The following is a 25,390-nucleotide window of genomic DNA, read 5'->3' as shown; positions in this document are numbered from 1 at the left end:
GCATGCCTGATTCACCATAGGGTGGAGGGGAAATAACTCTTCGTGCCAACCTTAGCGAATAGTAGTGAGTGAATATGGTTTTACGCCGCATTTAGCAATATTCCAGCCAGATCACGGCGGGGAAGACCAGAAATGGGCTTCACACATTGTACCCATGTCGGGAATCTAACCCGGGTCTTCGGCGTGACGAGCGAACGCTTTAACCACTAGGCTACCCGACCGCCCTTTGGCGAATAGTAGTTGAAATATCACGGCACTGGTAATGATGCATTGGACAATATTTTCCGAGGTTTTGACAAGGTAAGGTTGCCATGTATATCTGGTCCAGCAAGCAAGAATACACTGTTTGGGCATTTTTCTTTACACACAGTTACGAATATGTATGTATTATGCACATGTAGATGGACAGATATGTGTCTGTAGTCAGATGACTGCTGTTCTAAGTATTTGTTTGTTTATTATTGTCATAGAGCGTTTGAGATGGGATTTATAAATCCAACGGTGAATGCCACATCATCGGTAATACCCGCCTCCGCTCTACTGATTAATGAGAGTGATACCAAAATTTTGCATTTTTTCCAGGCTACATGTAGTGTGAATATTTATTTACTCAAAGTCAAACGGAAATGTGACAATACATACATTTTATTGATAAATCGGTACAGAGACCATGACTATTATGGTCTATGATCGGTACAATGCCAGACGATCCCATCTTTCGATCGGAAACCTTCGGTTTTCGTCGATATAGCACCGGGGATGTCGCGACGGACGAGGCCGAGCACTGCCGGACTTGGGGTCGTCTGCAGCAAAGCTTCCAACAGGTAAGGGCGTGTTCTGAGCGAACCTTATGTTCTCATATATAACTGTATGCGGATCGCTTGGTGTCATCACTTGTTCATCATACGCATCCATTATAGCGGCTTATCATAACATTGTCAGCTGAGGTGATAATACTACAGTGGCCCTACGAACAAAAAATATACTATTTTTGCTTTTGAATTGGCCGCCATTGTGAGTGTTTTGACAGTTCCCAGTGATCTAAAGTTGGGAATTGTGTTATACGATGGGGAGTCGTTTTCCAAATGTTGTATTCATTTGTGTATGTCGGGGAAACCCGGGAGATTGAGAAATGTTGACAGTTACGAGCGTCAACAAAACCTTTGATCAACATTTCAAAGGTATGGTTGACGCTCGCATCTATCCGTGTCATTAGACCTAGTATTACGTTTATCGGAAAGAGTTGGTTGGTTTGTTGTTTACGCCGCACTCATCAGTATTCCAGCTATATGAAATAATAAAAATAATAAAAATTGCGAGCCTGAACACCCGATCCCGTTAGTCGCCTCATACGACAAGCATAGTCACCTTTTATGGCAAGCATGGGTTGCTGAAGAGCTATTCTACCATGGATCTTCATGGATGTCATTGGAAAGGGGATCCCAGAGTTAAGGATAGAGTTGGCATAGCGAAGCGATATAGGCACAGTCGACAGCCTGAACCAGTCTAAGCTGCACTCAGTAAACAGTGGTAGAAACGAACATTTTTAGTCCACAAGTCCTTATGATGATAACATATAGCAAAACCCTTAAAAATGGCAAATGTCTACTAGTCCTTATGATACCTTACAGGGATAGAAACTAACAGTTTTTGTCCACTAGTTCTTATAATGATAACATATAGCAAAAACTTAAAATGGGCCAATTTCTACTAGTCCTTATGATACCTTACAGGGATAGAAACTAACAGTTTTTGTCCACTAGTTCTTATAATGATAACATATAGCAAAAACTTAAAATGGGCCAATTTCTACTAGTCCTTAGGATACCTTTACTATTGGGCCGTTTGGTAAGGACTATAGGACTAGTGCCATATTCTAACGCTGCCTTAACTACTGGGCAGTTTGGCAAGGACTACAGGATTAGTGCCAGTTTCTAACGCTGATTAAACTGTATTGTTACCGAGAAACATTGCTCACTTTCACAAAGTAATCTCAGCACAACGAATGTGCTAAGTTTTAGGCAATGCTATGGGAGTTAAGATCACGTTAGTGCTAAGATCACTTTTGTGAAAAAGTCCCTGTCTCACTCTCGACCTGAAGACACCCTGGACATAGTGTGTGCTGGTCGAGGATCATCTGTTGTCTCACTTGCCAAGGAGCACACAGCGCCAAGGTGATTTTGCAGGGTGCTGGGGACCATCAATGGAAAGGCAGTTCATCAGAGTTGGGGTTAATGATTAGGACCTCGTTAGCATCGACAGGCTTGCATCTCCCTGTAAGCACACCAGTCACCTTATTTCCTTACTGGATGTACCAAGTGAACAAGGCATCTCAGACAATACCGGATTAGCCATTTGCCTCAGTATTTTGATGAGGGGCAGACTGGGGTGAAATGTCTGGTTCATGTCCGGATGGCGCTGATCTGGCTTGCCAAACAGTTGAAACAGATCTTCAGTTATGGATCTACTCCTGAGGACCTTGTAGGTCATCTCAAGGCTGCACTTACTGGAGGAATACCCTATTTCTTCAAGTTGTTGTACCAAGATGAGATAGTATGAACTGACCATGAAGGTTCCTAATGGAGAGTTCACCTCCATATTAGATTTAAGTAATAGCAATATATCATGATATGTAGATTCTAGCAAGTGATTTCATTGATTAGCAACCAAGAAATTATTTGTGTCATTATTTTTCCATGATACGTTGATATGCTTACATTGAAATATGCACAAAAGTATAATTGATATTTTAGCTACAAGTCACCCTGAGATATGAAGAATTGGATCCCCTATCAAACAAGATCAAGCTGATCACATCGCAGTCGATCTCAGTTCAATCATGGAGAAGCCGAACATTTTCGTGGTGTCCTTTAGCAACTTGCAGGGTGTTTACTACGCAGGCCAGGTCATGCAGGGCAATGTCACGGTGGAACTCATAGACACTATGAAAATGAGAGGTATTATCTTACGTATTTAAGTTGAGACACAACAGGGTAATGTTAATCTTATTGACTGATCCAGAGACATTCACCAAATAAACTGACCCGTGAAGATCCAGGCTAGAATAGCTCTTCAGCAACCCATACCGTAAAAGGCTACTATGCTTATCGTAAGAGGCGACTAATGGGATCGCACCCAGCAATATTCCAGCTATATAATGGCGGTCTGTAAATAATCAAGTCTTGACCAGGCAATCCAGTGATTGACATCATGAACATCGATCCACGCAATTGGGATACGATGACATGCATCAGCCAAGTCAGCGAGCCTGATCACCCGATCCCGTTAGTCACCTCTTACGACAAGCACAGTTACCTTTTACGGCAAGCGTGGGTTGCTGAAGACCTATTCTACCCCGGAACTTCACAGGTCACAAAATGTAGTGAACAAGCTGATAATGCATCTCAATATGGGTCACCCACGTTCTACCACGTGTAGCAAAGTTTAGTTCTGCCTTTTACCCTCCAATCTAACACAATTACAACATTACTCTACCAGTATCTGCTGTGGGCAGCTACACATCTGAAGACCACCAATTACTGAACGGGTAAACACTGTGTCACCTTAGCTCTTCCCAAATTTCCTGCTCGCCCCATGACCAAGTCAAGGCTGAAATTCAAACGCCATTACTGTGGCTTGTGCAGTAGAAAGTTCATTACGTAGATAGTGGCGCTCGATATCCATCAGTCTGTCCATCTGTTGAGACTGAAACTTAAGATCTCTTATTCTCCATATCTACTGAACATATCAATACAGTCGGCAACTTTATCCACTCGTCCCCACTAAATCCCTCTCAACAACAGTCTACCTGAAACAGTTCTCTGGTTTACGCTTCGGAAAAGGAATCAAAAACACATTCTTGTTAAATCTGATGGTTTCCCCCATAAGCACCCCCAAATTATGGACCACGCTTCATTGCAAAGAAGTTTCAGCTGAAAAGGAAAATATCCATTCTCATCCCTGCATAGCATAGTGATAATGTTACTTAGGTAAAACAAATTGTGTTTGTGAATTCTGTTGTAAGCAAATGTAGATCTAATGTATGTCAACACCTGTTTTTATGGACCAGAGAAGAGCATTGACCGTATTGACAGAATATGAGATTTTGTTTTTGTCAGGTCCATTAATACAAGTATTGATCACATACAGGTCTTAGACTCTATATATGCATACAACTATTAAGAGATCAAGCAGGAAGCCGCAGTTGTAAGTGATAATATATGTCCATAAACATATTTTTCAGGGATTCATCTCCAGTTTGAAGGCAGTGCCTATGTACATTGGACTGAGAGACATACAACAGGTTCTGGAGACAACCGGCATACAGAGACCTACCACTACTCTGCTGAGGAACAGTACTTCCACCAGGACATATTGCTAGCTGGTAGATGTAAGTACATGTACCAGGGCTTTACCATGTTTACCCAATACAAAATATTGCGTCCTTTGCACATAAAATTTAAGAAGTTATGCAATTAATTTGCATTGTGAGTTGATGCAAATAAGTAGATGGCTGTTTGAATGATTAAAGCCAATTCAATAGTAGTTACAGTAGATATTTCAGACCATGTCTGATTTGTCTCAGTTTGTTTCAAACAAGGAAAATCCTATACATGGGGTTAAGGTAAGGCTTCAGCGATTCTTAATGTTTCATTTGTTGTTGGTACAGTAGTTCCTCAGACAGCTTTATAATAAAATATTGCATCTGATTAGTGTAGGGTAAATTTATTAAGTGGTTATTTGGGTCTACTCATTTATTAGAACTTACTCTTGTAATGTGTGCAGCTACATGACTGGAATATTGTGAAAGCAACATTAATTTTTAATTCACTTCTGTGCATAAGTTTTGACACATAATTTTGCTTTTGATTGTCGTTCAAAGCATCTTTATGAATTGGGTACTAAGTCAGATTTATTTACGGGCTGCCTTCATATGACCAATATTACTGAGTGGCATTAGAAAGTCTTACAAACTGAACACAAAGCTTACAATCGTTTTTGTTTTCGTTTGTGTAGGTAAAACTATGTTGAAATTTAAGAAATGAAAGGAATAAATCATATTATTATAAACAGGTAGATTCAGTAGATTGCATTGACAGTTCATTTCTTTTAGATAACTAGTGGTACAAGGTTGATATCAAGGAAAACTCTTAGGGCGATTGGATAGCTTAATGTCAAAGCATTTGTTCATTACACCGAAGGCCAAGGTTTGATTCTCCACATGGCCCATTTTTTATGTCCTAAGCCATGATATTACTCAAAAACTACTAAAATTAATGTAAACAAACTCCCTCTGAGAACACTGGGTGGGATAGTGCCTCTTTTTATCTCTGACCTTTTTATATCTGTTCCTTGTAGGGAAGCAGCAGTCTGGGGAGAACATCCATCTGCCTGTTGGCCGCCACACCTTCCCGTTTGCATTTCAACTCCCACCTCAACTTCCATCGTCCTTTGAAGGAGAATATGGTTATGTTCGTTACACGGCTAAAGGAATCATTGATAAACCATGGAAATTCAACCACGAAACGAAAAGGATGTTCACAGTGATTTGTATACTAGATCTTAACCAGGATCAAAATGTGAGGGTAAGGCATTTGAGTGAGGTTATGTTGGATAGAAAGAATTGCTTAGTCTTTATTTTAACTGTTATTGTTGCATTTTCAAGTCAATCAACTTTCAGAACAATTCCACTACTGTGCATATGCAAAAGATGTACTCTTTCTTATTAGGCAATACCTCATTGTAAATGTATATTACATGTATGTGCATAACTCTGCTGTAATCTTCATTTCAATAAAGATATTTCACTAAACTAGATTACAACTATAAACTATGAACGATAAGATATAAATAACATCAATAAATTGTGGAGGCATATATGATTCATAATAAATTTAAAAGAAAGCAGATGTTCAGTTATTTAAAATGTAATCTCTCTGCAATACATTGAGTACAAGATGTACATTTCGCCAAAGACATGGAGCAAACTGTTAGGAAGAGTTGGGCAATAACCAATGCTATTTTAGTTCATTCAAGAGCAACTCTAGAGCGGTAGATGTTTATACACAAGGTGGTTTAATTTCAAACTCAAAAATATGAATACAGTGACTAGTCCCATAGTCCTTGCCAAACTGACCAATAGTATCTTAAGGACTAGTAGAAGTGGGGAGATGCGACTGGTTGCAGCGACAGTATAGAGAGCTCCATGAACAGGCTATCTCTGAAGAGATTCGGTGTGATGATCATGGGCTTAAATCCCACATTTGCCCCAATTATCATCTTTAATTTCTTAAGACCATGCCTGTGCTTGCAGGTTTATGAAAGTGATCAATGTCTGCAACCAGTGACACTTAGGGCATTCTTCCAGATCAAGCAGTGATATATCTGGAATACTGTTCATTACTACAGCATTAAGGTCCCTAATAGCTTGACCTACTTGCAGTTGTGGACAGTCCCACTCAACTAAGGGATGCAACTCACAATTTTTCTTGATCATGAGGATCAAACAATACCAATACCTCAGTGAACAAATAAACAGAGTTTGTTGATTTTTAAATATACAGAACTGCGGATTTCTTGTAGATACCTGCTCAATGTGCCAAGTCCAAGACACTTTGCTGCTGGTGCTGTGCATCAGGACCAATCTCTGCTAACTTCTCCATCGACAGACAGGGATATGTTCCTGGGGAAGCCATCATTCTCAAGGCTGAAATTGACAACCAGTCAAACAGGAGAATAAAGTCATCATCTGTGAAAATGAGAATGGTGAGTTAAATAATTCTATAATTCAGCATTGTGTACATTATGATATGAAAATAATTCCACTAGATAACAAAATATTATTTCAGGTTTACTTTTTGTTTTATATTGTTTTAGAGTCATTGGATATATTTCAGTGTTTTGTGTTATACACTGCATTTCTTTTTCAAGTGGACTACTGGGTCTATATATATTTTTATTATCCCATCTCTCAAAATATTTGTATGCAGGTGACAATATACCATACTATCAGGAAATCAAGAACTTCAAGCCGTGTGGTTGCAAGGTTGATGCATGGCGAGATCCAAAAAGGGGGACATGATTACTGGAATGGTGACCAACTGGTTATTCCACCACTGCCGCCATCGTTACTCGTCGGCTGCAACATCATCGACATAGGGTACATTGTACAGGTGGGATACTCGCAAAACTCTGTATCCATATCTACTAACTGTTATTGTTATATCTGTATAGTAAGGTTGTGACATGAAGCACAGTACAATACAGGAAAACTAGACACTGCCATTTCAGGAGACATATTCAATCAGAATGAAAATACAAGGGTTGATTAAGTTCTGAGTCTCACTAACAAGGAATTACATAGTGGTGAAATCTTTTTTTGTGGACATTACATGATGTCATAGAGGTATACTGAGTCAATTTAGCAAATTGTTTCAATGTGACGAGTCTGTATGTGTGCAGGTGTCAGTAAAATGGACAATCTTGAGGAATGTGCACTGATGAAGTACTTGCAGAAAAAGAGCTTAACATCCAGAACCTTCCATGAAGATATGAGTACAACACTAGGGAAAGAGTCCCTTCCTTTGTCGCTGTAAAGAGGTGGGCAACAGAGTTTAAACGTGGCAGGGAGAGCCTTGAAGATTACCCCTGTCCTGGAAGCCTTTTCCCATCAGCAGCACCAGAAATAATCCAGAGAATCCACAATATGGTGATGCCCGACTTGTGAATGACTGAGCCCCATATTGCTAGTTCAGTTGTCATTTTCCAGGAGGGAGTACATTCCATTATCAGCTTATTGTGTTCCAAAGCTATTGACGTCTGATAAAAAAAAAATTATAAGGCACAATATGTTTCATGACAATCTAGCTCTGCTTGAAGCTGATGCCGAAAAGTTCTTGCAACAGTGTTTAACAATGGATGAAACCTGGGTTCATCACTACCTGCCTTGAGTCAAAGCAACAATCAAAACTATTGAATCATTTGACATCACCACCACAAAAGAAGGCAAGACTGTCCTATCAGCTGGAAAGGTTTTGGCCTTTATGTTCTGGGATGCCAAGGATGTCAAGGATGTCATCATGTCATCATGTCACAAGAAACAGTGCATATTATGCTGCTCTTTTGAGGCAATTGTGTGATGACATCAAGACTATGAGACGTGGGACGCTGAAAAAAGATTTGTTCTTCCATCAGGACAGTGGATCAATGTGGAAGATGATTATGTTGAAAAATAAATCATTTTAATGTCTTTAAGGCAAGTCTTTCTATGTGAGGCTCAATCAACCCTCATAAAGTATATGGGGCGGTCGGGTAGCCTAGTGGTTAAAGCCTTCGCTCGTCACGCCGAAGACCCGGGTACAATGGGTACATGGGTACAATGTGTGAAGCCCATTTCTGGTGTCCCCCGCCGTGATATTGCTGGAATATTGCTAAAAGCGGCGTAAAACCATACTCACTCACTCACTCACTCACTCATAAAGTATATACCCAACCAAAACATTTAGTCGATTTTAGATAATTACTGGAAGACCGGCTTGAGACCTTGTGCATAATAGCAGAAAATAATATTTTGCAGTTAATGTTTATGTTGTACATGTTGCCCTTACTCCTATGGGGGGCGGTCGGGTAGCCTAGTGGTTAAAGCGTTCGCTCGTCACGCCGAAGACCCAGGTTTGATTCCCGACATGGGTACAAATTGTGAAGCCCATTTCTGGTGACCCCCGCCGTGATACTGCTCGAATATTGCTAAAAGCGGTGTAAAACCATACTCACTCACTCACTTACTCCTATGGTGGTGGCACACAGTGAAAAATTACACATTAGCCATGATTTTGCTGAAATTTTCAGATTGCAATTATACAACATTAACTCATTTCATTTCACTTCACTGCCATCTTATTGTTAAACAAGGGATAACACTTTTTCATTATGGATACATTTAAAAAAAAAACGATGAGTGGGAGTTGTTTGTTAAACAATAAAACACTGCAGGGAGAATAAAACATTAGGGGCGCAGCCCTGAGTGGTTTATTCTTTGTGCAGTGTTTTATTGTATGTTTTATTGTACGATAAACAAGGACCGTTTATTTCTTATGTGAGATATAGACAATCTCATCCGAGTGTCTTTTGATATCAAATATACTGAAGCAAATTAAAAACTTCACAATCCTAAAATTTTAACATTTTGACCAGTTATCATTGTGGGCCCTTATTGTGTATTTAAACAGTAATTACCACATACTGTCTTCAGATAACACCCGTTTTTGTGCACAGCACTTTAGTGGCAAAAGTGTTTTTTCACGTGCAACTGGTCACGTGGCCATAATACCGCACATGTCAGCCATACTTGTTAGCAGTCATTAACAAAAAAAAGGAAAACACAAGAAAACAAAAGTCTTTACGGCCATTTGTCATGCCATGCCTATCAAATGTGCAACGTGATCGTGCCATCGACATGTTGCATACGGGAACGTCCGTAGCTGAAGTCAAGAGGACAATGGGATGTAGTCGACGGACTGTTTATGATTTACAGACGCGTCTACAGCAAATGGGTACCACCGCTGATCGCCCCCTGCCAGGTCGACCACGTGTGACGTCACATGCAGAGGAGCGTCAGATTGTTTTACGTCACCTCCGTAAGCGATTTTTGACAGCTACATCAACCAGAAATGAACTTTTTAGGGGTATACTGAGTGCGCAAACTGTTCGAAACCGTCTGAGAACTGCTCACCTTCAAGCACGTAGGCCATACTGCGGGCCGATTCTGACTCAATTACACAGACGTCAATGTCAATTGTGGGCACAGCGACACTTACAATTGACTCAGAGGAATTGGAATCAAGTTGTCTTCAGTGATGAATCCCGATTTAATCTTCGATTTGCTGATGGTAGGGCGTGGGTGTGGAGGCGCCGTCATGAACATTACGCCCAGTGTTGTGTACAGGAAGTTGACAGATTTCGAGGCGGAAGTGTCATGGTGTGGGGTGCTTTCTGTGGCAATGCACGTTCCTGGTTTCTTGTCATCCGTGGTAACCTCAACGCTGCTGCTTACTGCGACCAGGTACTGGCACCAGAACTTCTGCCTTTTATTGCAGCACATGGACCCGGTTTGATCTTCCAACACGACAATGCCAGACCCCACACAGCAATTTTGACAAGGAATTTCCTTCAGAATGCGGGACATCATGGACTGGCCGTCAAGGTCTCCCAACCTCAATCCCATCGAACACGTCTGGGATGCTCTTGGCAGAAGTCTGCGCACTCTCCAGAACTAACCACAGAATTTGCAAGATCTTGGCACCATTTTGCAGCAACACAAGGTCCATGCGGAGGCGTTGTGTGGCAGTTGTCAACGCACATGGTGGCCATACACGCTACTGAACTTGTGTGCCATCAGATTCTCGTGCTTGGGGCTTATGATTTAAACTGTTGATGTTATTACCGAATACCGTAGGTGCTTGGAACAAATTATGGTTACCACCGTTAATTAAAATCCTTTTTGGACATAAATGATTAAAAATTACCTTCTCTGATACATTTGTCCGTTGTATATCATATATGGGATTACTTTTAAAAATGTGAAGTTTTTAATTTGACAAAGTATATATCAACACGAGTTGATAAAAGTGGAAAAATTCCAAGGCTTGCCGAGGATTTTTGTCACTTTTATCAACGAGTGTTGATATATTTGATATCAAAAGACACGAGGGTGAGATTTTATTTATCATTCTTCCAACTTTTTCAATTTATAGACAGTAATTAGCAGTGTCTTCAGTGTAAAAAGTACTGCTAACAGCTTCAGTAGCAGAGCCATTAGTGATGTCATTTGATTGTGACGTCATGGTAACCAGTGACGTCACAATGGTCTGCAAAGCATTGTGATGTAATTTCATTGCAGCGATATCTAGAGTGTAGATATCGCTTGATCTAACCCAAGCGATATCTCCTGTGGGAGCCAGGTTTGGATGATAAATCAAAATTGTCTACAGTCTCTATAAGGATGATGATAAAAGGTACAAGCTATAAAAATATTTACCCAAATTTTAATAATGATGACTCCCTGAATAGAATCCGACCTCGGAAAGGTCAGACAAGGTGACCAGGTGGGTTAACTTTGGTATTTCTCGCATATTCTCACAATCCTCATGTCGATCATCTGTACCTTTTCTCGTTACCATATATCAATTGTCATATCTCTCCCACTTATAGGGGTGAAAGGGATTTATTCTTCCTGTCAGAAATGTATTTCCCTCACAGGCATGATACATAGTATATTATGAAGATCCTGTCGGCCAGTCTGATCTCATCATTCTGACATGGAAGTATGATAACAAGTTTTGTTAGACTTTTTTCATTTAAACATTTGCATGACCTATGACTTGAGAACTACAGCATGGATTCTTTTCAAATTTAGGGAACAGTTTCCATACTAATAGAAGAGATGCAGTGGAAGATTTAATTCTGATATGTGGATTTCATTAGAAAATATTGCCTTTTTCATGTTTTGAACTTGTAAATGTTGTTACTTCTCATGCTGACAGAATGAAGATTTTATAGAGCTATTACAGGTTCTCCCATGTCAGACACTTATCTACGACATGTTTGCTATTCACAGCTTGAAGTGACTCCTTCAGGACCTAGCTTTGATCTTGACATCCCTCTACCAGTGATAATTGGCACCATCCCTCTACAAAGTGTCCTTGCTCAGCATCCTCCCACTGCCCCTCCAGTAGGGGCCCCCATGATCATGCCAAATCCTGCAGGTGCCCCCCAACCAGACACAGGAGCCCAACATTCCCCTGCAGGAGCCCCTCCGCCAGGGTCAGAAGCCCCACCAGCTTATCCCCCAGGTATGCTTTCTCAGATGTAATGTTATGAATTGAAGTAACAAAGTATGATTGCATATATTTAGCCTCATGTGCTTGTTTGTGAGCACTTCCTTAGCATGTATCTGCAAGGTATTCATTATAATAGTTTTCTCATGATTATATACAACATGTACAAATTTGATATTTTATTTTTATTTTTCTCGATTTCCATGGAAAGAACTTGTGCATAGTCTCAAAAGGCTGAACAACAAATTGAAAACAGTGAAAGACTTTTCATCCAAACCTGGTACATGCATTAACCAAGGGCTGAAATTTGACTTATAGTCTGGAAGTTAATTTAAGGTACCGACGTTTACTACAATATCTGAAAAACTATTGGACCTACTCCAGTCAAAGTTGGTATGAGATTATTAAACAGTCATTTATGGCTGGATATTACATTTAAGGACAATCGGTGCATGAATAAAAAATCTGTAAATTTAGCTGTCACTATGTTTCATCAACAACCAAACCTGTTCGTCACGGGTGGAACGAGCATTCACACAAAAACCAGGTTGTCAACTGGTGCCTTTTGCTATTTAGGGATTTTTGTAATTTATGGGTTGTTTTTTTTCCATTTCCATGGCAACAAGATTGACATGAAAATACAAAGTTCTGAATCCCAATTCCATGGGATTGTTTTGAAAGCTCAATAACTACTTTTGTATATGCACAGACAGAATTTCTCTTTAGTATTTTGCAACTTACATCCATGGCATTGTAAATGTCCTTTTTATACATACTGATGATTGTAGGTCAGATTGAATATCTAGACAGATATCTGTGTTCATAGTATAAGTTCTATGGCCAGCCAGACCTGTAAAGATCCAAGTTAGAATAGGTTTTTAGCAACCAATACTTGCCATAAAAGGCGACTATGCTTGTTGTAAGAGGCGACTAACGGGTTCGGGTGGACAGGCTCACTGACTTGGTTGATGCATGTCATCGTATCCCAGTTGCGTGGATCGATGCTCATGGCATCACTGGATTGTCTGGTCCAGACTTGATTATTTTTCAGACATCTGTCATATAGCTTGAATATTGCTGAGTGTGGCATAAACAGCAAACAAACAAATAAATCTATGGCCAGCCAAGTGTGTTAATATTATGGGTTGAAACACAAATCCAGAGAAACCTGGTATTGTCTGTTCTAGTTATTATGTCATCTACGTTTAAGAAGGAGTTTCTGTCACTACACATTACTGAAACATGATGATTATCTTTATGAGATACTCTCTGTTTCAGCCCTACCATCATATGAAGAGTGTGTATTTGGCAAGGACGGCACCAAGGAAGAAGGGGAGAATGAAAAACATCTGCAGGAAGACAATAGCTATGCTCCTGTCTACACATACTATGACTGGGGCAACAAGCCCTCTGCCCCCCCATCATAGGTTTGGTAGCCTAGTGGTTAAAGTGTCCTCTCATCATGCATAAGGCCCAGGTTTGGGTACAATGTGTGAAGCCCATTTCTTGTGTTCCTCTGCAATGATATTGCTGGAGTGTTCCACAAAATGACATTAAACTATACTCCCTCACTCACTCCATGAGAGTAGATATCAGGGGTGATGAGGTAAACTAAAACTCCCTTCTAGTTGTATTAAGACTGGGACCACAAGCCCTCCACCCCTCCATCAGAGTAGATATCTTGGGTGCTGAGGTAGATAATAATGCTCTTCTAGTCGTATTATGACAGGGGCAACAAGCCCTCTGCCCTCCACCCTCTATCAGAGTAGATATCAGGGGTGCTGAAGTAGACGATAATGCTTGTCTTCTCATTACGACAGGGGCAGAGCCCTCCACTCTCCATCAGAGTAGATATCAGGGGTGATGAGGTAGATTATAATGCTCTTCTAGTTGTATTATGACAGGGGCAACAAGCCCCTGCCCTCCACCCTCTATCAGAGTAGATATCAGGGGTGCTGAAATAGATTATAGTTCTCTTCTAGTCATATTACAACAGTGCCAAAGTCCTCCACCCTCCCATCAGAGTAGATATCAGGGGTGCTGAAGTAGATTATAATGCCCTTCTAGTTGTATTATGACTAGCAACAAGCCCTCTGCCCTCTGCCCTCCACCCTCCATCAGAGTAGATATCAGGGGTGCTGAAGTAGATGATAATGCTTGTCTACTCATTACGACAGGGGCAGAGCCCTCCACTCTCCATCAGAGTAGATATCAGGGGTGCTGAGGTAAATTATAATGCTCTTCTAGTTGTATTATGACGGGCAACAAGCCCTCTGCCCTCCACTCTCCATCAGAGTAGATATCAGGGGTGCTGAAGTAGACGATAATGCTTGTCTTCTCATTACGACAGGGGCAGAGCCCTCCACTCTCCATCAGAGTAGATATCAGGGGTGATGAGGTAGATAATAATGCTCTTCTAGTTGTATTATGACAGGCAACAAGCCCTCTGCCCTCCACCCTCCATCAGAGTAGATATCAGGGGTGCTGAAGTAGATGATAATGCTTGTCTACTCATTACGACAGGGGCAGAGCCCTCCTCTCTCCATCAGAGTAGATATCAGGGGTGCTGAGGTAGATTATAATGCTCGTCTACTCATATTACGACAGGGGCAAAGTCCTCCACACTCCATCAGAGTAGGTGCAGAAGTAGATTATAATGCTCTTCTAGTTATAATGCTCTTCTAGTTATTTACGCTGACCTCCATCAGCGTAGATATCGGGTGTGCTGAGGTAGATTTTAATGCCCTTCTAGTGGTATTACGTTAGGGGCAACGCCCTCCACCCTCCATAAGAGTAAATATCAGAGGTTGCTGAGGTAGATTATAACTCCTGTCTACACGTACATTGACTGACACCACAATCCCTCCACCCTCCCATCCTAGTAGATATCGGGTGAACTGAGGTAGATTAACACTCCTGCATAATGTACTATGAGAGGGGCCACGAAACTTCTTTTGCTATGAAGTCAAAGTTATCTGTTGGGTCTGGGTACACTAGACAATAATTGAAGCTTACATCAACTAGGAGAGGGCCAACAAGATGTCTGTTAATTCTATGAAGTCAATATTTTAGTTATCCAAGGTTCATGCAGGCTTGAAAAGGTCTTGAGTTTTAAATTCCCTCTTGAAAAGCCTAAATTTTTAGTGTCAACCTGGAAAAGCCTGGAAAGTCACCAAAATAGCTTTAAAAGTCTTGACTTTGTTCAAAATGACATAACCTTGTTAATAAAAGTTTTAAGACACACAAAAAGTATAGTTATGTACAAAGAATGTTGAGTGTGTTTAATAACAGGGATAGATATAACAATGTGCCAAAGACCTTGAAGAATGCATAACAGACTTAATTTAAATTATTTGTTGTGAAAATCAATCAATTGCCAATTTGTGATGTTCATAATGCTTTTTAGGTCTTACAACTAATACATAGTATGCTGGATACTGACAGGCTGCTTCTTATAACCCAACTAAAAAAAATGACTTGAAAATGACAGTTGAAGGCCTTGAATGTTTATATCCCATGTATGTATGAACCTTGTTATCAGTTGGTGATGGGGTACACAAGATAATAACTCCTGAATTGAGGTACTGTGTCTGCTTTTGAACCAACTGTGTGACATTTATTACCATTGCCCATAATACATCAGATGGTCACAAGTTTTCTTCAGGGCCCTATTCCACAAGCTTCGTAAAAATGTTCTCATTATGCTTTACAGACTCCACTATTTCAATCTCATTAAAATCAAAATCTTAGTTCTCACTACCGCTAGACATCTTCCTGAGGCAAGGGACTGCAGTCTCCTCCCTTGCAGAACTGGGCTGGAATTATGGGGAGTAGTGCACTTTTTCAGATCCAATTAACGCTGCTTCGCAAGCTTACCAATTTGGCAAATTTGTGCATTATTAGCCGACTCTCTTCCACTGGACCAAGAGCACCATCACATGCAATTAGTGCTCGTTTAACTGGTCATTAGCACCTCATTAACACGCATGCGCAGTTAACTAAACAATGATTGCACATACATGTTACTGACGTCTCCATTCATCTTCTTGAAGAAGCCACGCCTGCTATTGTCCATCAAAATGAGTAACCAATTGAGCGAAATACGTTAAAACGGACTATACTCTAATAGGATTACTCTCATTGAATTTTTGAGAACTATGTGAAAAGGTAATTTATGGCTTACCCTAGCCCTAAGCAGGCTAACCCTATGGATCGGAAAGGGATGTTGGATCAGAAAGTAGCCACACAGCAGCAGTGCTTGGCGTGGTAATTGAGCTGTTGGTAGAGGGTGAAGCTGCACCCAGTAAACTGCATTGTTGCTGAATTTTAAAAAAAACTTTTCATGTTTTTAATCAAAGTCCTCAAGTAATTTGATGGACTTTGTGGGGTAAGCCTCGTTTCACTGCAATAAAGATCCTTATTATCGACCAGATCGTCTTGACTTGGGCGCCGCCATTTTGTTTGAAGCAAATGCAAGTGATATGAGAGGTGGAATCTGCTTGGTCAGTGTGGGAGACATAGAAGGGACATAATTCGCCCTATGATCGAGTCCAGAAATTCTAGCCCGTTTGGAAAGGGTGGAAACTGGATTTTTAAAGTCAGTTAATTCCTTTGCCACGGGAAGATGCTGCTACATGAAGATCTGAGATCATCCCATTATGCATTGGTCATGTCAGACTAATCAGAGCTTTGCCTACCAGATCAGGAAAGGGACATTTGGAATGTGTTTTCTAATCATGCAACCTCAAAAGATTCAACACGGGTATTCTAAACCACAGTTACGGGTTTAAAAACTGAATCCGTCAAACTCATTGTTTATCTGTTCTTACTAACCCTCCCATCTATTAGACATTCCAAAGTGTTCTTTTGTTCTGTTTTCAAATTTTGAATCGAGACCTTGTCCAAAGAAAATTCAAAGCAAAGTCGCATTTTTTAAACTAGTGCCTTCTTGAGACACTGCCGCTTTATGACTATCAATCTGCCATCTATTTTTATGAATATTAGAATTTTGCATAGATGTAGTTAGTTGTGAGGCCTAACATATGTGTTCCATTTCTTGCCATATTATTATTTTGGCCTTGGTTCAACCTTGACAACATTATAGTTGGTGTCACAGGTGAAAATGCTGTCATGAGCAAGTAATTAAAATCAACGTAAATGCTTCTTAGACTGTAAACAAGATTTGGTTCCATGTGTGTTTCGGTGGAACTTTTACTACCAACATTTGTTCCTCTCAAGGTGCATACAGTGTCAAGTTTTGGAGGATACATGAATTTTAAGTATGGTACAAATACTTGCAATATATGCAACAAATCCTCTGTGACAGGAACATTATTATTTTTAAAAAACAACAAATTTGTATATATATATATATATATGTATATTATATCTCTGTTAACCATGGTAAAACAAATCGATCTCATTTTCTCTTAAGTCTTCTAAAACTTAAAACATGCTTACAAGACCACTCTACAGTCTAGCCACACCCGCCTACCTAAATATCTGCATACATTCAGGAGCAAAGACAAAAAGCAGGTTTTCACATGTGGTTGCAATGAAAAACAAACATGACTTTGAAAAGAAAAGGTTCGATCAGCATTGAGAGGGACTGTCTTAAGGGTGGTTCAGGCACAGTTTTACCAGACCACCATGGGGAGAGGCTGTTTTTAGGATGATTAAGGCACAGTTTGACATGATCAACATTGCGAGAGGCTGTCTTAAGGATGATTCCGGCACATTTTGACTAAATCAAATTTGGGTGAAGATGTCTTAAGAGGGTTCAGGAACTGTTTCATCATATCAGGCCAGCAGACATTTTTTTTCAAAACTGCTACTGTTTTCGTTACCCCATGGCTGGTCACAACCAAACCAGGCATTACTTTGAATACTCAGGCAAGGGCTAGGGACCAACAGCGCTTCGCATTTTACTGTAACACTTTGGATTTGTAACTGATAGCTAAATGCTACATGATCCTGTGATGCCAGTAACCCAACGCTAATCTTTGCATTTTTACCATGCTTTAAAGTATCTTCTGTTATTGCTTGACTGATGAAGCTAAACTTTGACATGCAGGTTCCTTCTTATGAATGTAATTTTATTGTATTTTGCTTTTATATAGTTAAAAAGTGTATTTTTAGAAAAGTATAAAACATTTGTTTTTGAAAACCACTGGGCACATGGCTTACATGTTGTAGGAATGTGATGACCATAAGAAGATCCAAGTATGTCCAATGCATCACTATTAATTTCACACTCAACACGGTTGTCCTGATTTTAAATGTTGCAGAAGCACGTATTATGTCTTTCCCCCTTTAGCATCAATTTATCGTAACCTCACAATAGATATTTATACCAAAGTAGGTGGAAGCATCATGAAATAACTTTGCAAGTCAGGTAAGCTATATATATTTGTAACAATCTTTTTGCAGGTCGCTGTCATATTGCTGAATGTGGAGTTAAAAAAACAAACAAGAAATAATTAGCAGGTGTGCTCTTTGTTGTATTTGTCACCATTAAAAAGATTGGATGCCAGAGAGAAGTCCCATGTCACAAATACCCATTGTCGTCCTTCATTCGTACTGTTTTGGCTGTATCTCGAGATATAGAGGTAAAAACAGTCCAAACATAGGTAACAAATTCCCTGTGGGTCATATATTTTATAATAGTTAATCTTGTCTCTTAACATTAAAACAACTGGCATTTTTCACTTATTTTGATGACATATAATGCGGTGGCATATAGTCATCATCTGGTCTGTCCGTCAGTCAATTTCGTTTCCGTAGCTTCAACTTAAAAACCATGAAAGACTTTTCATCCAAACGTGGTACATCTATTAACCGTTTCGAGTGGAACAAGTTTGACTTTGACTCTGTTCACTGTGCATGTTGTGTTTGTCCGACCACATCTCTAAACCTAATAGGTATTCTTTCATGACACTTTGCACACACAAAGACTGGTACCTTTTGATATTTAGGGATTTTTAGAAAAAAAAATTCCGTTTCCATGGCAACACGTTTGACTCTGACTCTGTTCATATTGGTGTGTACGTGGCATAGAAATACAAAGTTCCGAATCCTAATCCAATGGTATTGTGATAGCTCAATAACTACTCATGTAGACTGAAAGGTACTTAGTCAATTTTAGCTCACCTGACTGAAAGTCATGTGAGCTTATTGTGTCATGGCCTGTTTGTCCGTGCATCCTCCATTAAGACGGTAAACATCTCGGAAACCACTAGATCGATGAATCGGAAACTCCACGTGCTTGTTCCTCTTTCTTCACGAATTTCGAATTCCATTTTCAGTAGGTCGTCGCCAGCCAGTGTTACCTGCATACACATCTCACACACACTTACACAAATAGGAAGGAAATATTTGAATTTGAAATATTTCTTGTGAGAATCGTAAGTTTTAGGAAAATGAAACCTAAAGACGGTCACTTTCAACCCAGTTTTACACCAGTAGCCTTCCATCTTCCCGGGCATCTCGTAATGTTGCTTGTTGACAACATGTTACTGATTTTGTATTCACGGATGCGACATTTTCTATATTGTGACCTGTCACTGTCTTATCTCCTTGCTATTTCAGCATGTGTACCATCCCCACAAGACCTGAAAAAACAATACTAAACATCGTAAGACAGCTTCTACTTCTCCCAACCACTTCGTTATAAGAAGGATAATACTTCAAATATCGTCATATACCAATATCGGACATATATCAAATATGTAAGTATTAAAATAGAGAACGTAAGGCGTTAAGAGAAATCACACCGGGGGAGATTGAATAACAGGAATAAACAAGATGGAGCAAATATTCATTTCATCGAATCTATTTGATCACTTTTGAACGTCAAACGATGCAGCACTTGTTGAATTGGACTTCCGAGTCAATTTACGAATTATATAGAAATGCATCACTTTGAAATTCTAAATAGTGGCATAACCACCTTAAAATTGCAAAAAGTATGGTTTAGATTTTGTTGACGGGAACGTCTTCAGATTTAAAACAATAAATATGAGTGACTATGATATAAATTCCACACCGAACGAACTTTATTCATATCAACTATATAAAATCAGTAAATCAGTAGCGCAAGTGTTGGAAAAAAGTCAATCCTGCCGATAATGTATTTGTTGTCTGCTGATAGAAATCAAACAAAAAGCCTTCATAGTGATTTTACAAAAAGCTGATGATACAGCAAAATGCATAACATTGGTATTAAAGGTGGATACGTAAGTACAGCATATGTCTATTAACCTTTTATCAATTATGGTGCAATATAGAAATATACTTTTCGTATTTGTACCATCACATTCGAAGCATAACGTTTAGACAGATACAAAATAAATCGCCTATTTTTGTTTCATGTTCGCTGATTGGGAATAGACGTAAATATTAAGTTTGTGAATGTAATTTTACTGTATTGGCAGTAAAAAAGTTTACGCATTCCTTCCTGGTGACACACCGTTCGAGTTAGAAAAGAAAAGTCAACAACATGAATGGCATCCGGAGTGTTTCCGTCATCCTGTCAGCACTGTCGTTGTTCTGTGACTCAACGACAACAATGTGTATATGTGGAACTGTTATCTACCATCGCACGACGTCCGCTTTACAGCAGACTTCGATCGTGTGTGGACGCTGGAGATAACATGGAGTTCGTGAATGAATGTTGTTTAATACCTGTCAAACTTTGCCGTCTCTATCACGACAGCCTTTAAGTTAAGGTATCTTGCCTAGGGAAACCAGTGAGTTTTAATATGATCAACGCTCCGCGCCATCGGATAGGCAAAGTCACAGGAGTATACTAAGTATTGTTCCATCGGGTAGCATGAGTTGTGTTTAAGCCACATGAATAAAAATTTAATTATATCGCGTCCTGTCAACGTAACGTGTGAGGATAGGCAAGAGTGATAAAGGCCGTAGGCGTTTATAGGATTCGCCACACGAGTAAACTATGTGAAGCCAATTTCTGGTGTCCGGTGCCTTGATATTGCTGGAATATTGATAAAAGCGGCATAATAATATATCCGCTGACTCTTAGACCGAGCATGGTTGGTACTGACCAAACTGATCACGACATGAAACATCAAGAACGATATATTGCACCATGTCGAGAATCGAACCTCAGTCTTCTGCGGAAGATTATTGGTAGGTGGGAAGGTATCTGAAAGTTCATCAGGAAGACTTGTGCAGAGTTCACTGACCATTCAAGGTTCTGTTCCGTGTCGGGTGCAGTGTGAGCACATAGAGAACAAATAAAGTATATCTCGCAAAATCTCGAAATAAATAGCACCTACTGTCCGCCAGTGGGTCCACTGAACTTAATTCCCTTTATGTGAATATAAATACAGCGGTATCTTTGAGGCGACCGTCTGCCAACTTACCTAGCCACTGTCCGAGGGTCAAGTCTCGACTAATACAAAGCATTCCACATTTATCCCTAAGACGAGTCACTGTCAGACTGCAACGTACACATGCGATACAGGACTTTGCGAGCCTGCAGTATCCCGCACCTCATCCACGATAGGGTTTGTTTCTTCCAATAAAGGGAAACAACACTGCAACTTTCCGTCGTCCAGTCGGTGCCATTTTAACTAGCCCGCGTAATCACCAGGATCCAATTAGCGCCAGCGACCCAACAAACTGGGCTTCTGACCAGCGAGGGGCCAGCTGGAATACCTTGCTGACAGTGAGGGGTAGTCCCCTCGAATCCTCACATTTGATTGGATGATGCTTACTATAACCTTTCACCTTGCAAATTCATCTGCGCATGTAAGTGTGTATGTACCATTATGTAGTTTGGTAAACAGAAAATACGTTTACCTAATATTTTTGTAGCAATTAATTTCAAAGGTGTAGCAACGACCCTTCAGACAAATTGCATGTAAATACAACAATATCGACTCCCTTCTTGTCACTCCTGTTTCGAGTTCAATTTTAACAATTTTAGTAGATTATCTCTTTCTTTATTTTTCCGTCTCACAAGTTCAATGGAAGTTAGTAATCACATTCTCTGAGTTCAATTTGTTTTATCTCTTTCTTCACTTTTCCGTCTCACAACACCCCAGTGTCCTCAATGTATAAGTGCCCGTTGTATACATAACGAGGGTACACATCACTGATCTTTTCATTCGCCTTCCCGGTCCCCAGTCCCTTACCCCTCCATTCGCCTTTCCGGTACCACTGGTAAATAGATTTTCGACTTCCCGGGCCGACACCCCTGTTTCATGGTATAGCTCTCCAACTGTGTATTTAATTAGTGGTAGAACTACTCAGACAACTGGTAGTCATGATCAAGTGTGCGTTCGAATCAACCCCCAAAAGTACTAGAATCTGTACTTTGCTAAACCACTTTCTAAAATGGCATTGTGTTTTCATATCTTTCGGTCATGGGAGCCGTGCCAATTTACACCAGTCATTTTTGTGGAAGCCTCCGTGGCCGAGTGGGTTAGATCGCTTACTTTGTGTGCTGGCGATTAGGTGCCTCACTCTTGTAGTGTGTGTTCGAATCCCGGAATGACACCCAACCCCCAAAAGTACTTGAGTCTGTACTTTACTAAGAAAGTGTCATCCCAAAAATAACATTTGTTACATCCTTGGTGGCAACTGTGGCAACAAAAAGTGGTATCCGGAATGGCACCTACTCCAGAAATCAGTTTGATATTTGTCCACAGAAGCAGCGACACATTCACCCCTTTGTGGTGGACAAGGCTTTTGTCAAATGTGGCTGCAGTAAACCCAAGATTTTGTTTGTTTGTTGTTGTTTAACGCCTCACCCAGCAATATTCCACCTATATGACGGCGGTGACATCATGAGCATCGATCCACGCAATTGAGATACGATGAAATGCATAACCAAGTCACCGAGCCTGACCACCTTAACCGGTAAGGCGGCATTTACGGAAAGTTATGGGTTGCTGAAGACCTATTCTACCCCGGATCTTCACGGGTCGTGAACTCAAGAAGTGTCGAACAAACCATGGTCTCTGAATAAACATATGCAAGTGTTACAATACAAAACTGAATTGGAACAGCCCCTGTCCCCATAGTTTGAACTGCTTTAATAAATTACCCTTTAATGACTGATCACTGTAGCCTGAACTGCTCCAATAACAGATGTTCACATATTGGTCCGAGATAACAGTTTTGTCATTTCACGTAATGACTGATTTCACAATCTGGCTGTAACATATACACACTAATAAGTGTGGAATTAATAGCAATTACACCTGTAATCCTGATTATTTGCCCCTTGTGTAATTGCAAGCAAGTAGGTGTTGCGTAATTAATCAACACATTACAACCAATTGCACTAAATTACCGCTCAAGCGCTTCCAATGGCATTTAATTGGCTACCGTTTAATTAATAACGTATGAGAGACATTTGGCTATGTATATTAATAAGTCTATAGAAAAAAAGGACAAAACTGCTGATGTAAATTTCAATTACAATAATGGCTGCTGTAACATGAGCCGATGGCCTACGTAACCTGAATAAACAACGATAATTTATGGATAATTCCTGGAGGGTAATTAACAAAAACATCTGCCTAAACATGCTTTAAGAACAATTCGACTTCCTGAATTTACACGCAATAACTTAATGATGATGCACTTGTTTGGTTTGTGATTTTTCATTAATGACAAGTGTGTATGTCGCATCAATAATCTGTAGGTATGATCGTCGTTAATGGAGTGATTAACCAATAACAACGTTATAACAATAAATATAGCATATCTATCTATGCAATTTCAATTCAAGTGGCTAGCCCGGAATTCTCTAACTTGTGACCTGCACATGACTCTGCCGCTGGTCATGGTAATTAACCCAGCTGCTGTTTACAGCCCTGTGATTGTTTAGGTAGATAGATATATTTAACGCAGGGAATATATACAACATACATTTGCTGTTAAAACCTGTATCCCATCCATGATGCCTGAGATACTTATTAGGAAATGCATATATCATTTTCAAGACCACGTACGTGTGAAAGCTCATTGTGTTGACACTTTCTTCGTTGTGACATTAAAAGAATTAGTTGTTTTTCATCAATGACGGGCATCATGACCGTCCTTCAAATATCACGTTGCTGGTCCTCCCCTATTCCGGGGATTCCGGGTAGAATAATTCCCCAGCAACCTATGCTGGTCGTCTATGTCCATCTGTTCGCGACCCAACAAAAACATGTGCTGTTCCTTAGTGATACCCGCTTGTAATCTACCAAGCACTGTACAGAAACAGTGATGTCACGTCACATGACAACTTTGTTCATTAACTGTCGGTAGTTTCCGGAATGCGAGTACGTTTTAACGTTTTTTGTCACAAATATTGCCTTAAGATTTTTTTCCTTCAAGATGCTTGTTTTAATATGCTTTATTAATAGTTTAATCCCATAGTTCCAGCTTACTGTAAATCCCCTTTAAGAGTACTGTCACTCATTTAGAAAGAAGTACCTTTCATGCAATACATAGTATAGTTTCAGCTGTGGTGCAACCGACTGAGAGAGGTTATTTTTATTTGAAAACCTGATTGTCTATTTCTAATTCCCCTTGAAGATCCGGGGTAGAATAGGTCTTCAGCAACCCATGCTTGCCTCAAGAGGCCACTATACTTGCCGTAAGATGCGACTGACGGGATCGGGTGGCCAGTCTGGCCAATCTGACTTGGTTGATGCGTGTCATCGTATCCCAACAGCGTAGATCGATGATCATGATGTCAATCATTGGATTGTCTGGTCCAGACGCTATTATGTACAGCCGTCATATAGCTGGAATACTGCCGAGTGCGGCGTTAAATAACATACAAAACAAAACAAAAAAAGGCTTTCTAAAATCTGGTCGAATTACTCAAGCAGTATACCTGTACACCACAGAGTACTTATTTGATCTGTACAAAAAAAAGTAATAATTTTAGTAGTACGTACGTACGTACGTAAAGTGTAGTAATTACTCCAAGTCTAAACTTATCAAAACTCTGCAGTAAAGATGGACACAATAGCAATTGCATAACACTATAGCTTATAAAGGAAGGGGCACCCAATTCATGGCTCAGTCATCATGTGGCTACAGGCAGGCTTACTTTCGCTTTGCGCCACAACAGCGCTTTGGGGAGTAGTGTATACCGTCGTCGATGATGTTGCAGTGGACGCTGTGATCAACGCGGGGCTAAGATGTCACAAGACACCTGGCTTAGCGGTGGCAGTGGTGAAAGACGGCAACATTGTCATGTCGCGGGGGTTCGGTGTTAGCAACATCGCCGCAGGAACGCCTGTCACTAGCACAACGTTGTTTGGAATAGCGTCGTTGTCTAAGGCGTTCACCACAACGTTGCTTAGTAAAATACTCAAAGACCGGACAAGGTAGGAAAACATTCTTTTAACCATAAACAAATCATATTCAAAATCTACAGAAACAAACCTTAATGTCTTCATGCTCATTTCCAGGGAGCTTAGGGACAGAACATGAAAGGAAAAGGTTTAAGGCTGTTTTCATGGAGATTGCATTTTTCTGTTCAATTATTCGCAATTGAATTTTTTTTTCACGAGCCGACAGTG

At 40.2% G+C, this 25,390-nt stretch overlaps 1 protein-coding gene across 3 annotated transcripts; it reads left to right on the top strand.

Moving 5' to 3' along the window:
* The first annotated feature begins 769 nt into the window (after positions 1–769).
* On the top strand, positions 770–21,616 carry LOC124118910 (arrestin domain-containing protein 2-like). 3 transcript variants are annotated; one of them, XR_006858552.2, is made up of 9 exons: positions 770–824; positions 2,754–2,957; positions 4,244–4,390; positions 5,359–5,585; positions 6,583–6,765; positions 6,990–7,172; positions 11,615–11,849; positions 13,113–14,405; positions 18,264–21,616. XR_006858552.2 is itself a non-coding variant. In XM_046481220.2 (9 exons), the coding sequence occupies exons 2-8, from the start codon at positions 2,840–2,842 to the stop codon at positions 13,259–13,261; spliced, it is 1,242 nt and encodes a 413-aa protein (XP_046337176.2). In that variant the 5' UTR covers positions 770–824; positions 2,754–2,839; the 3' UTR covers positions 18,264–21,616. The 3 variants fall into 3 exon arrangements, 2 of the variants coding, with proteins under 2 accessions (XP_046337176.2, XP_046337177.2); XM_046481220.2 differs by having other exon boundaries at positions 13,113–13,261; XM_046481221.2 differs by having other exon boundaries at positions 5,359–5,579; positions 13,113–21,616.
* Positions 21,617–25,390: the final 3,774 nt, after the last annotated feature.

Source organism: Haliotis rufescens, unplaced genomic scaffold, assembly GCF_023055435.1.
Source record: "Haliotis rufescens isolate VD_foot unplaced genomic scaffold, xgHalRufe1.0.p SCAF_1, whole genome shotgun sequence".
Taxonomy (NCBI): Eukaryota; Metazoa; Mollusca; class Gastropoda; order Lepetellida; family Haliotidae; genus Haliotis; species Haliotis rufescens.
This window is presented reverse-complemented; position numbering and strand designations above follow the sequence as displayed.